This window comes from Panulirus ornatus, chromosome 11 (genome assembly GCF_036320965.1).
Source record: "Panulirus ornatus isolate Po-2019 chromosome 11, ASM3632096v1, whole genome shotgun sequence".
NCBI lineage: Eukaryota > Metazoa > Arthropoda > Malacostraca > Decapoda > Palinuridae > Panulirus > Panulirus ornatus.
The window spans coordinates 43,825,308-43,839,413 of record NC_092234.1 but is presented as its reverse complement, the minus strand read 5'-3'; the positions used below and the strand labels follow the sequence as shown (position 1 = coordinate 43,839,413).

The 14,106-nt window shown below is 49.4% G+C and overlaps 1 protein-coding gene across 1 annotated transcript in view; it reads left to right on the top strand.

Annotated features, from left to right (window-relative positions):
- The window catches only part of LOC139751445 (uncharacterized), a 386,310-nt gene that overhangs the window by 206,032 nt on the left and 166,172 nt on the right, over positions 1-14,106 (top strand). Inside the window, exon 4 of the mRNA XM_071666861.1 lies at positions 5,791-7,276. Coding sequence (XP_071522962.1) covers positions 6,343-7,276 — 934 coding nt within the window. The 5' untranslated portion in view covers positions 5,791-6,342. The remainder of the gene's footprint in view (positions 1-5,790; positions 7,277-14,106) is intronic.

Below are 14,106 nucleotides of genomic sequence, written 5' to 3'. Positions count from 1 at the left end.
AAAATGTGTGGAAGTCGAGAACATTATCTCGGAAAGCAAAAATGGGTATGTTTGAAGGAATAGTGGTTCCAACAATGTTGTATGGTTGCGAGGCGTGGGCTATGGATAGAGTTGTGCGCAGGAGGATGGATGTGCTGGAAATGAGATGTTTGAGGACAATGTGTGGTGTGAGGTGGTTTGATCGAGTAAGTAACGTAAGGGTAAGAGAGATGTGTGGAAATAAAAAGAGCGTGGTTGAGAGAGCAGAAGAGGGTGTTTTGAAATGGTTTGGGCACATGGAGAGAATGAGTGAGGAAAGATTGACCAAGAGGATATATGTGTCGGAGGTGGAGGGAACGAGGAGAAGAGGGAGGCCAAATTGGAGGTGGAAAGATGGAGTGAAAAAGATTTTGTGTGATCGGGGCCTGAACATGCAGGAGGGTGAAAGGAGGGCAAGAAATAGAGTGAATTGGAGCGATGTGGTATACAGGGGTTGACGTGCTGTCAGTGGATTGAATCAAGGCATGTGAAGCGTCTGGGGTAAACCATGGAAAGCTGTGTAGGTATGTATATTTGCGTGTGTGGACGTGTGTATGTACGTGTGTATGGGGGTTGGGCCATTTCTTTCGTCTGTTTCCTTGCGCTACCTCGCAAACGCGGGAGACAGCGACAAAGTATAAAAAAAAAAAAAAAAAAAAAAAAAAATATATATATAGGTTAGGTTAGATTAGGTTAGGTTAGGTTACGTTAGATTAGGTTAGGTTAGGTTAGGTTAGGTTAGGTTACGTTAGATTAGGTTAGGTTAGGTTAGGTTAGGTTAGGTTAGGTTAGGTTAGGGTTGTCCTCTGACCTCACGTGACGCAGTCTAACCTAACCTAACCCAACCCAGCGTAACCTCACGTGACGCAGTCTGAGCCACTGTAACATAACGCAGTCTAACCAAAACTGACCCATCGTAACATAATGCGGTCTAACCCACATTATAACGCGGTCTGACCCACCTTATAACGCAGTCTGACCCACCTTATAACGCAGTCTGACCCGCCTTATAACGCAGTCTGACCCACCTTATAACGCATTCTGACCCACCTTATAACGCAGTCTGACCCACCTTATAACGCAGTCTGACCCACCTTATAACGCAGTCTAACCCACCTTATAACGCAGTCTGACCCACCTTATAACGCAGTCTGACCCACCTTATAACGCAGTCTGACCCACCTTATAACGCAGTCTGACCCACCTTATAACGCAGTCTGACCCACCTTATAACGCAGTCTGACCCACCTTATAACGCAGTCTGACCCACCTTATAACGCAGTCTGACCCACCTTATAACGCAGTCTAACCTAACCTAACACAGCGTAACCTAACTTAACGCAATCTAACCTAACGTAAACCAGCTTAACATAACGCAGCGTAATGTAACGTAACGTAACGTAACCCACCCTGAGCTAGCCTAGCTAGAAAAAAAAAAGGGGGGGGGGGGAAATCTTTAGTTAATCCTGCCTCTTTTTCTTTCTTTTTCCCCTGTTCGTTTTCATCATAACGAAGGTTAAATTAGTCATCCTATCCCCATCACATTGTGGCCATGCGATTACAGAAGAAGTGAAAAAGAAAACTTGGTCCAACTTAACTTTTTTTCGTGCAAAACTTGAGGTTAAAAAAGCCATGATTTGTAGCGCAGTGCATCAAGACGTGAGTGAGGTGTCTTTTGAGATGTGTTACCGTATTATTATATACATTTCACAAAACGCAGGTACTCGTTAGCTCATAATGTATGGCTTATATATATATATCATTGTATCTAGACTCACACGCTGCCGCCCGTGTGTGCGATCAGGTTAATAAACTGCCATGCGTTTGTACACGCAGTGTTTTATACAGCTGACTGACTCTTTTTAAGTAACTAACATTGAGAGAACGTTTATATATATATATATATATATATATATATATATATATATATATATATATATATATATTCAAACTATTTGCCATTTCCCGCGTTCGCGAGGTAGCGTTAAGAACAGAGGACTGGGCCTTTGAGAGAATATCCTCACCTGGTCCCCTTCTCTGTCCCTTCTTTTGGAGAGAGAGAGAGAGAGAGAGAGAGAGAGAGAGAGAGAGAGAGAGAGAGAGAGATAGAGAGATAGATATATGGATAGATAAATAGATATTTCTACCCAAACAAGATGGTATGGGAATGATTGTGTGTTGACGGGACACATTTTTTGCATGTTATGCGTTGTAGTTGTGTTCATTTCCTGTAGGGTGTATATATATATTGGTAACGTATTTTGACCTAATGTTAACTGACTGGCCAAGCGGGAATTTCATCACATATTGTTTATTCTCAATTCCCCCACTTCACCACAAACAAGATTGTATTGGTGATTAATGGCTCATGCAAAACCGTATATGTATTTTTTTTTCCTTTTGAATTTATAGTTTATTCATTTCCGTTTGGTAATAGATACATTATGACAAGAATATATAATATATATATATATATATATATATATATATATATATATATATATATATATATATATCTGTTTACTGACCAATTGTGCTTTCCCACTTGTGCTTTTTACATCCGTTTTTGGCGCTACCTTGCAGACGCGGGTATCGACGAACAAACATAGAAAAGAAAAGATTAAATATCGACTCTCGTTGGTCAGGATTAAAATAATTGGCCACTTAAATGTCTTGATATAAATTGGTTTTTTGTTGGATTTTCCGGGTCATGAAGGCTTGGCCATTTTCCGGGTCATAAAGGCTTGGCCATTTTTCGTCCTTGGCTCCTGGTATCAGTTGCTGTTATTGTTTATATTGTTGTTTATACTGTTAAACTTCACTGTTTATATAATTTTTGATTAGGGTAATTAGCGTTTCATCCCCTACAATTAAGACGAGTATGCTAATGACCCATCACTGTCTTCATTGTATAATTACGAGTTATTTATTTAATTAGAGTTAATTTCGAGCAAGGATTTCTAGCGAGCGTTTAATTCATATATACGTTATCGAGGATGTAAGGCATGTGTACGTGTAGGAAGAGAGGAAAGTGATTGGTTCTCAGTGAATGTAGGTTTGCGGCAGGGGTGTGTGATGTCTCCATGGTTGTTTAATTTGTTTATGGATGGGGTTGTTAGGGAGGTGAATGCCAGAGTTTTGGAAAGAGGGGCAAGTATGAAGTCTGTTGGGGATGAGAGAGCTTGGGAAGTGAGTCAGTTGTTGTTCGCTGATGATACAGCGCTGGTGGCTGATTCATGTGAGAAACTGCAGAAGCTGGTGACTGAGTTTGGTAAAGTGTGTGAAAGAAGAAAGTTAAGAGTAAATGTGAATAAGAGCAAGGTTATTAGGTACAGAAGGGTTGAGGGTCAAGTCAATTGGGAGGTGAGTTTGAATGGAGAAAAACTGGAGGAAGTGAAGTGTTTTAGATATCTGGGAGTGGATCTGGCAGCGGATGGAAACATGGAAGCGGAAGTGGATCATAGGGTGGGGGAGGGGGCGAAAATTCTGGGAGCCTTGAAGAATGTGTGGAAGTCGAGAACATTATCTCGGAAAGCAAAAATGGGTATGTTTGAAGGAATAGTGGTTCCAACAATGTTGTATGGTTGCGAGACGTGGGCTATGGATAGAGTTGTGCGCAGGAGGATGGATGTGCTGGAAATGAGATGTTTGAGGACAATGTGTGGTGTGAGGTGGTTTGATCGAGTAAGTAACGTAAGGGTAAGAGAGATGTGTGGAAATAAAAAGAGCGTGGTTGAGAGAGCAGAAGAGGGTGTTTTGAAATGGTTTGGGCACATGGAGAGAATGAGTGAGGAAAGATTGACCAAGATAATATATGTGTCGGAGGTGGAGGGAACGAGAAGAGGGAGACCAAATTGGAGGTGGAGAGATGGAGTGAAAAAGATTTTGTGTGATCGGGGCCTGAACATGCAGGAGGGTGAAAGGAGGGCAAGGAATAGAGTGAATTGGAGCGATGTGGTATACCGGGGTTGACGTGCTGTCAGTGGATTGAATCAGGGCATGTGAAGCGTCTGGGGTAAACCATGGAAAGCTGTGTAGGTATGTATATTTGCGTGTGTGGACGTATGTATATACATGTGTATGGGGGTGGGTTGGGCCATTTCTTTCGTCTGTTTCCTTGCGCTACCTCGCAAACGCGGGAGACAGCGGCAAAAAAAAAAAAAAAAAAAAAAAAAAAAAAATATATATATATATATATATATATATATATATATATATATATATATATATATATATATATATATATATATATAGCACAATCACTATGTATACATATATACTACAGTTTCACTACGTATACATACACATGTATAGCACAGTCTGTATGTATATGTACGTGGGCCCCTCTCTCCCTCCATCCCTTCCCGGCAGCAGATGAATTAGAAATCCACCTTCATCTTTTAGCCATTAATTCATGGAGGGGGAGAACTCATTTAAAGAAAAAAAGAAAAGAAAAAAGAGTTCACTCTCATGATTACAGTAACACACCCTCCCAGCCAGTACGTGATCATGTTAATGGTGAGAGGGGGTGTGTACCTAGGGTGGGGAGAAGGGGGGTGTATTTCTTTGCAATCCTTGAGGTGGTGTGTTTGTGCTGAGCGACAGCTTTGGAGTTTCAACCACCCCCCCTCACACGGTGTGGCCTGCGTTGGGCGTCCATCGTCTCGCTCCCTGTTATCGTACTACAGTGTACTACAGTGTACTACAGTGTACCACAGTGTACTACAATGTACTACAGTGTACCACAGTGTACTACAATGTACCACAGTGTACTACAATGTACCACAGTGTACTACAGTGTACCACAGTGTACTACAATGTACTACAGTGTACTACAGTGTACCACAGTGTACTACAATGTACTACAGTGTACTACAGTGTACCACAGTGTACTACAGTGTACCACAGTGTACTACAGTGTACCACAGTGTACTACAATATACTACAGTGTACTACAGTGTACCACAGTGTACTACAACGTACCACAGTGTACTACAGTGTACCAAAGTGTACTACAATGTACTACAGTGTACTACAGTGTACCACAGTGTACTACAATGTACTACAGTGTACTACAGTGTACCACAGTGTACTACAATGTACTACAGTGTACTACAATGTACTACAGTGTACTACAGTGTACCACAGTGTACTACACTGTACTACAGTGTACTACAGTGTACCACAGTGTACTACACTGTACTACAGTGTACTACAGTGTACCACAGTGTACTACACTGTACTACAGTGTACTACAGTGTGCTTCCTACACGTCGTTTCCAATGATCATATTTCAGTTATTTCATGTTTTTGTTCTTTTTTTTTTGTTTTACTTCTAATTTCCAATATTGTGTATACATTTTTTTTCATGTTTTACTCATGATGTCCATTATGGTATATACATTTTTTCGTGTTTTATTCATAATTTCCATTTTTATATAAACTTTCTTTATCTAAGTATGAGCGATGTACTGTTTTTTTCTTCTTTTTAAATCTTGTAACACACAGAGATCATGGTCATACGTTATCTATAAATAGTACGTTCCTGGAGGACCTTCATAAAGCAAAGCATTCATCTTCATATTTTCTCCCTGTATGTTTTACACCACGAAGGTTCTCTCGTCGTGGTGGTTTATGGCATTTTCGTCAGTCACCTGGTTGGTACCACGTTCGGGCAAGGCCCTTGGTGGAGGGCTGGTCCTTCCCTCATGCAGGGACGTGGTTAAGTCGTACGGTCGGCATTTGGTGATCAAATTCTCTTCTTCTTTTCAGATGAGGACCTAGACGTGCTACTACTGCAGAAGGAGACTGAGAAGCGGGTGTTTCCCCGACTGTCTTGCTTGTGTTGGTAGGGCCTGGAGACGTCAGATGAGGATGCGATCAGTGAGTGGGGCGTGCAGGGCCTGGCTGGGTCGTGGAAACACGCCTCCTCCTCCTCCCCTCACCCGCTCCCTCGCGTGAGTTCCTCCTCCTCCTCCTCCACCTCGCACTCGCGTGTGTGCGGCGCTGGCCCCTCTCACCTCTCTCTTCCCACCGCCGGCACTCCACCACGGGGGGCCCCCGTGTGTGTGTGTGTGTGTGTGTGCAGCGCCACGGGCAGGCACGTTCGGCAAACAGGAGGGGCGGAGCCGTGTGAGTGTGGGGCGAGAGTGGAACTTGTTGCTTGGCGGCGGCGCTGGGCGTGGCGTGATGGGGTGAGGCAGCCCGAGGAACTGATGACGTCATCGGCTGGGTGGGGCCGGGTCATGCAGTGCGGAGCGGGGCACGGGGGCCGGGGGGGCGAGGCCGGGGGGTGTGGCCGGGGCCCCGACGGATGGTGATCCCATGTGTGCTGCGCGTGGCGGCCCCCAGGGGGATGTCCGCCACCCCAGTAGCGCTCCAGGAGCGCGCCTCCCCCAGCCCGAAATGCAGTCTCCCCGAAGCCTGCCCGGGCCCGGGGAGGGCGGGGACTCCTGCCCCGGCCACCTGACCCAGCCCTCGCCCCGCGCCCTCCACCTGCAGCAGCTGCCGGCCTGCCTCACCCGGCTGGGGAGGTCCCCGGAGGCCGAGAGGCCGGAGCGGGCGTGGACGGTGCGGGGCGAGGCCGGGGCGACGCGCACCGACATTATCATCACCGACATCTGCCTCAACCACAAACCCGAGCTGACCCTCAACACACACCCGCAGCCCCAGCCCACCCAGCTGCGCCAGCTCTCCGTGGCCGACCTACAGAAGCAAGCGAGCCACCTGCCCTACAACAGCCAGCTTCTGCTGCAGCAGCGGCGACACCACCACGAGCAGCAGCAGCAAGACGCACCACCTGCCCAGCAGGGGGGTCAGACGGGCGGCTGTTGCCTGCTGGGGGCGGCGCGGGCGTTCCTGACGCAGCTCGTCTCGCTTGTGCGGAGCGGGGCGGTGTGCGGGCAGGCCTGGGGTCACCAGGACGGGGCAGACGAGGGCGGGGCCAGGGGCTGGCCGGCCACGCAGCAGCAGCAGGAGGAGGAGGGGGCGACGCAGCTGCTCCACCCACCACACAACCCCCCAGTCTCGGTGCAGGAGGCAGTCGTCCCCCGGGCGATGGTGGCCCCGGCGATCGTGGCCCCGGAGGTCGTCGTCACCCCAGAGAGGGAGGCCAAGCCGCCCCCTGAGACCCGGTGGCCGGAGGTGGGCGGGGAGAGGAAGCTGCAGCCAGGGGGTAGGCTGACCTCCAGCTCGGCCGACCCCATCTGCCTCAGCCCTGGCGGGTCGGGGGCCGCCCACCTCCTGCAGCCTCCACCTGGTAAGTCACCGCGCCAGACCCCACCTCGGGTCTCAGACGCCCAGCCCAGAGTGTTGACATTCCAGGAGTTGATATGTTTCTTTCCAGTAACTCACACACACACACACACACACACACACACACACACACACCACAATGGTTCCTGTAGGGTTCGATACGATTAGAATCACATCCAATCCTTCTGTCGCTTCGCTCCTTCCTCATTCCATCATCCGGGCAACGGGCCATCCCTGGAGATGGCCAGGGTCCTCCCCCACCTGGTGAGGTGATGCAATCCTCCACCGTCGTCATGGAGTCGCGTGCATGACCTGCCAACACATTCAGGAAGGGCGTACCCACACCCCCGCCCTTCTGGCAGGTCATTCACCGAGATCAAGAAGATGAATGGTGCCAGAGCAGACCCCTGTGGCACTCCGCCCGTCATCTCGACGACCCGCTATCTAGGATCGCTTCCTCTGACGCGCGTCCTTCGTTCCCTTCCCCCCTGGGAACAAAAGACGCACGTGTGTGTGTGTGTGTGTGTGTGTGTGTGTGTGTGTGTGTGTGTGTGTGTGTGTGAGAGAGGGACAAGGGAGTTGACCTCGTCCCTCACCTGTCGCCGGAGTCCCTCATGATGAGGGAGATACAGGAGGCTAAACATTTGCTGACATGCATGACTCTGGCGTTCATGTTCGTCGACGAGGGAATGTTCAGCGAGCTGTTTATGCCCTACATATGGCCAGCTTTGATCACCGCTGCCACAGAAGCAAAAAGAATGAATAGAGAGGTCCAGAGGAGGTTGACCTAGATGGTACGACCATTAAGGGAGCTGAGTTACAGGTTAAGGCTGGTAGGGGCTTCAGATTTGCCCACTTTGGAAGAGAGAAGAGTTAGTATGTAAACCAGATCAAGAGAACAGTTCTTTTGAGAGATGTAGGGAAGGAGCAGTCAGCGGACATAACATGAAATTACGCAAGAGAGCTTGTTAAAAGAAGAGATGTCAAGAAATACTTTTATAGTATAAGAGTGGTGAAGGAATGGAGAATGACCGAGGACATGGTTGATACAGGCACCTTACTTAAAATTAGGATGTAGTATCATAAGTAGAGAGTGGTCGAGAGAGGAGGTCCCACAAGTGTAGAACTCCTTCCCCGCACAGCACAAGAGATGGGGCCCTCACGAGTGTAGAACTCCCTCTCCGTACAGTACAAGACATGGGGATCCCACGAGTATAGAACGCCCTCCCCGTACAGTACTAGAGGTGGGGGCCCCACGAGTATAGAACTCCCTTCCCGTACAGTACAAGAGGTGGGGACAACACGAGTGTAGAACTCCTCTCCGTACAGTATAAGAGATGGGGGTCCCACGAGTGTAGAACTCTGTCCACGTACAGTACAAGAGATGGGGCCCCACGAGTGCAAAACTCCCCGTACAGTACAAGAAATGGGGGTCCCACGAGTATAGAACGCTCTCCCCGTACAGTACAAGAGATGGGGGCCTCACGAGTGTAGAACTCCCTCTCCGTACAGTACAACAGGTGGGGACACCGCGAGTGTAGAACTCCCTCCCCGTACAGTACAAGAGGGGGGGAACACCACGAGTGTAGAACTCCCTCCCCGTACAGTACAAGAGGTGGGGACACCACGAGTGTAGAACTCCCTCCCCGTACAGTACAAGAGATGGGGTCCCACGAGTGTAGAACTCCCTCCCCGTACAGTACAAGAGATGGGGCACCACGAGTGTAGAACTCCCTCCCCGTACAGTACAAGAGATGGGGCACCACGAGTGTAGAACTCCCTCCCCGTACAGTACAAGAGATGGGGGTCCCACGAGTGTAGAACTCCCTCCCCGTACAGTACAAGAGATGGGGCACCACGAGTGTAGAACTCCCTCCCCGTACAGTACAAGAGATGGGGGTCCCACGAGTGTAGAACTCCCTCCCCGTACAGTACAAGAGATGGGGCCCCCACCAGTGTAGAACTCCCTCCCGTACAGTACAAGAGATGGGGGTCCCACGAGTGTAGAACTCCCTCCCCGTACAGTACAAGAGATGGGGTCCCACGAGTGTAGAACTCCCTCCCCGTACAGTACAAATAAGTAATAACACAAGCACACGTGTTCGTCCTTTAAGCCTCGCAACGAAGGTACGACCCTTGAGCACGACCTTGCCACCATTGAGTACGACCTTCCGGTATGATGACAAGGCCAGACCCACCATCACTACTTAAAAGAGTCGTACTCAAGGATATATATATATATATATATATATATATATATATATATATATATATATATATATATATATATATATATATATATATATATATCCGGGTGAACATGCCCCTCATGCTCTGGCTAACGAGTTCTCATGTGGTGGCTGTCAATGGCCATTCCTATGCCACCTGGTTAATTTCTTGGTTCATTCCCGGGAACGTGACCGCTGGGACGGTGGGAACGGGACGCTGGAGGCGGCAGAAAGTGACCTGAACAAAGGGAAACATTTTTTTAATGAAGAAAATTACGTGAATGTAAGGGTCTGTGGTGCGACCTGAAATGATGGAGGAGTTCTCTCTCTCTCTCTCTCTCTCTCTCTCTCTCTCTCTCTCTCTCTCTCTCTCTCTCTCTCTCTGTGTGTGTGTGTGTGTGTGTATGTGTATGTGTGTGTGTGTGTGTGTGTGTGTGTGAGCAGGTCGTGTCATATAATGCGAGCAAGAGAAGTCTTCATCGTGCATGTTGCAGTTGACGCTGCATGATGTATCCCAGAGGTCATGCAAGGCAGGAAGTCCCACCGTACTTGCTTCGTCATGCACACCCGTGCATGGTAATCAAAAGCGACGATATAGCATGAATAGTCTAAATACCGTCATGTTTGATAGATCATACAGAGCCGATCATACTGCACCATGCGCGGTGTATCATACATGGTATGCATGACTATTGTCATGCATGCCATGCGTGTGGCACGCTCAGTGCCGGACCTATACCATGCACCCCATATAAGCCGTGGTCAATATATACCATGCGCAGAGTCCATGTTTGAGAGAGCAGAAGAGGGTGTGATGAAATGGTTTGGACACATGGAGAGGATGAGTGAGGAGAGGTTGACAAAAGAGAATATATATATGTCAGAGGTGGAGGGAACGAGGAGAAGTGGGAGACCAAATTGGAGGTGGAAGGATGGAGTGAAAGAGATTTGGGGCGATTGGGGCCTGAACATGCAGGGGGAGGAGGGGGGAGGGGGTGACAGAAGACGATGGCTGAAGGTCGAGAGGAGGAGCGAGTCGGGGTGAATTAGTGGCCACCACCAGTGTGTGTGTGTGCGTAACAGCAGCGTCGTGTGACGCGGGCGTGTGTGTGTGTGTGTGTACGCGCGTAACAACCCCACGCCACCAGTTGCGTCGGCACGGCGGGGGTGGTGAAGAAGGTCGCTGGTTGCAGTGTTTTCCCACTGGGTTAGGCGTCAGGGGCGCTGGCTGGCTGCCTGCAGCTCCTCCAGCTCACACCACAGACACGCGTCTCCTTCTTGGTTGGTTGACGTAATGGTTTTTTTTGGAGGACGACTGTATCTATTTCTTTTGTAGGGCTGTGTGTGTGTGTGTGTGTGTGTGTGTCGTCCTGCAAGGGCGTTGAGACCTTTGTGTTGCTGCCATGCAGTGTGTGTGTGTGGATGGGGTCGGGTGTGGATGGGGTGGGGTGTGGATGGGGTGGGGGTGTGGATGGATCGCCTGGCTAATTACCCGACTGGATCAGGAGCGTCATCCTGTAGTTAGTGCCACATTCCTTGTCTTCCAAATTGACGGAGGTCGCGTGCCGACCCGGCGTCCAGCGGTCACGACACGGGACACACACACACACACACACACACACACACACACACACACAGGGCTGGTGGGGTGGTATAGGGTGAGGGTGGATGGTGTAGGGTGAGGGTGGATGGTGTAGGGTGAGGGTGGATAGTGTAGGGTGAGGGTGGATGGTGTAGGGTGAGGTGGATGGTGTAGGGTGAGGGTGGATGGTGTAGGGTGAGGGTGGATGGTGTAGGGTGAGGGTGGATGGTGTAGGGTGATGGTGGATGGTGTAGGGTGAGGATGGATGTTGTAGGGTGAGGGTGGATGGTGTAGGGTGAGGATGGATGGTGTAGGGTGAGGGTGGATGGTGTAGGTGAGGGTGGATGGTGTAGGGTGAGGGTGGGAGTGGATGTGTAGGGTGAGGGTGGATGGTGTAGGGTGAGGTGGATGGTGTAGGGTGAGGATGGATGGTTTAGGGTGAGGGTGGATGGTGTAGGGTGAGGGTGGGTGGTGTAGGGTGAGGGTGGATGGTGTAGGGTGAGGTGGATGGTGTAGGGTGAGGGTGGATGGTGTAGGGTGAGGGTGGATGGTGGATGGTGTAGGGTGATGGTGTATGGGTGAGTTGGATGTGTAGGGTGAGGGTGGATGGTGTAGGGTGAGGTGGGATGGTGTAGGTGAGGGTGGATGGTGTAGGGTGAGGGTGATGGTGTAGGGTGAGGGTGGATGGTGTAGGGTGAGGGTGGATGGTGTAGGGTGAGGGTGGATGGTGTAGGGTGAGGATGGATGGTTTAGGGTGAGGGTGGATGGTGTAGGGTGAGGGTGGATGGTTTAGGGTGAGGGTGGATGGTGTAGGGTGAGGGTGGATGGTGTAGGGTGAGGGTGGATGGTGTAGGGTGAGGATGGATGGTGTAGGGTGAGGTGGATGGTGTAGGGTGAGGGTGGATGGTGTAGGGTGAGGGTGGATGGTGTAGGGTGAGGGTGGATGGTTTAGGGTGAGGGTGGATGGTTTAGGGTGAGGTTGGATGGTGTAGGGTGAGGGTGGATGGTGTAGGGTGAGGGTGGTTTAGTTCCCCAGTTTTAAAGTATTTGTTGTCTAGATAAACATACACAAAGCATTTCAGGTAGAGAGAGTATGTGTGAAGTGAATGTATGTAGGGGTACATATGTAGGGGTAGGTGGAGGCCCTATAGAGTGTACAATGGGTACAGTACATGGGTGAGGGGTATATGGCTAGGGGGTAGGTGGAGGCCAGTACAGAGCGTACAGCGGGTACAGTACATGGGTGAGGGGTAGGTGGAGGCCAGTACAGAACATACAGTGGGTACAGTACATGGGTGAGGGGTAGGTGGAGGCCATTACAGAACGTACAGTGGGTACAATACATGGGTGAGGGGTAGGTGGAGGCCAGTACAGAACGTACAGTGGGTACAGTACATGGGTGAGGGGTAGGTGGAGGCCAGTACAGAACGTACAGTGGGTACAGTACATGGGTGAGGGGTATATGGCTAGGGGGTAGGTGGAGGCCAGTACAGAGCGTACAGTGGGTACAGTACATGGGTGAGGGGTAGGTGGAGGCCAGTACAGAACGTACAGTGGGCACAGTACATGGACATAGGAGGGTGACGGACAAGTGGGCTCGAGTGGGGGGCCCTGTGTCCCAAAGGCGCCTCCCCCCCTCCCTTGTGGGTAGGTGGGGGGGATGTATGTGTAGGATACATCAATACATGATATACAGTTACAGGAGCGTGAGTTGAGGTGTATAGCAACATAGGTAAGAACATCTGTGTACAGTACAGAGCAAAGTTGAAAATATGTTATACAGAATATCTCCTTAACCTCCGAATTACCGCGTGTTGTGTATTACACAGTCAAATGCCACATACACACTGAGGTGTGTGTGTATGTGGCACAGGACACAGTGTAGCAACGTAAGCTATACCGCCTCGTTAACATTGTTCGCAGTATGAGAGGTGGAAGGTACATTAACATGCTGGGCATATGTACAAAATATACTGGCACTCCGGGGCCTGTTAATATTCACAGTGGCACGAAGAGGAGAGACCAGGTACATTATCCACTTGGACATGGTGGCTATGGGACGTGGTTGTGTTTAGGATATGATTACACCAGGTGTTCAAACCGTGTCGGGACATGGGCGATAGATGGGTCGAGTGTCACCCTGTCGTCGAAGATGATGATGGTGTAGTGTGAGGATGGTGAGGTTGTATGAGGATAGTGATGGTGCAGTGTGAGGTTGTGATAGTGATGGTGCAGTGTGAGGTTGTGATAGTGATGGTGCAGTGTGAGGTTGTGATAGTGATGGTGCAGTGTGAGGTTGTGATAGTGATGGTGCAGTGTGAGGTTGTGATAGTGATGGTGTAGTGTGAGGTTGTGATAGTGATGGTGCAGTGTGAGGTTGTGATAGTGATGGTGCAGTGTGAGGTTGTGATAGTGATGGTGCAGTATGAGGTTGTGATAGTGATGGTGCAGTGTGAGGTTGTGACAGTGATGGTGCAGTGTGAGGTTGATAGTGATGGTGCAGTGTGAGGTTGTGACAGTGATGGTGCAGTGTGAGGTTGTGATAGTGATGGTGCAGTGTGAAGTTGTGACAGTGATGGTGCAGTGTGAGGTTGTGATAGTGATGGTGCAGTGTGAGGTTGATAGTGATGGTGCAGTGTGAGGTTGATAGTGATGGTGCAGTGTGAGGTTGTGACAGTGATGGTGCAGTGTGAGGTTGTGATAGTGATGGTGCAGTGTGAGGTTGTGATAGTGATGGTGCAGTGTGAGGTTGTGATAGTGATGGTGCAGTGTGAGGTTGTGATAGTGATGGTGCAGTGTGAGGTTGTGATAGTGATGGTGCAGTGTGAGGTTGTGATAGTGATGGTGCAGTGTGAGGTTGATAGTGATGGTGTAGTGTGAGGAGGAAAATGATGGTGCAGGAGACAATATATGACTTTTCCATAAATTCACCAGTAAATTACAAGTTCAAAAGTGTTTTCCACAGTGGAAGACACTACAACCCCAACACCAGTGGGATGAGATAAGGTCTTAGAATATATTTGA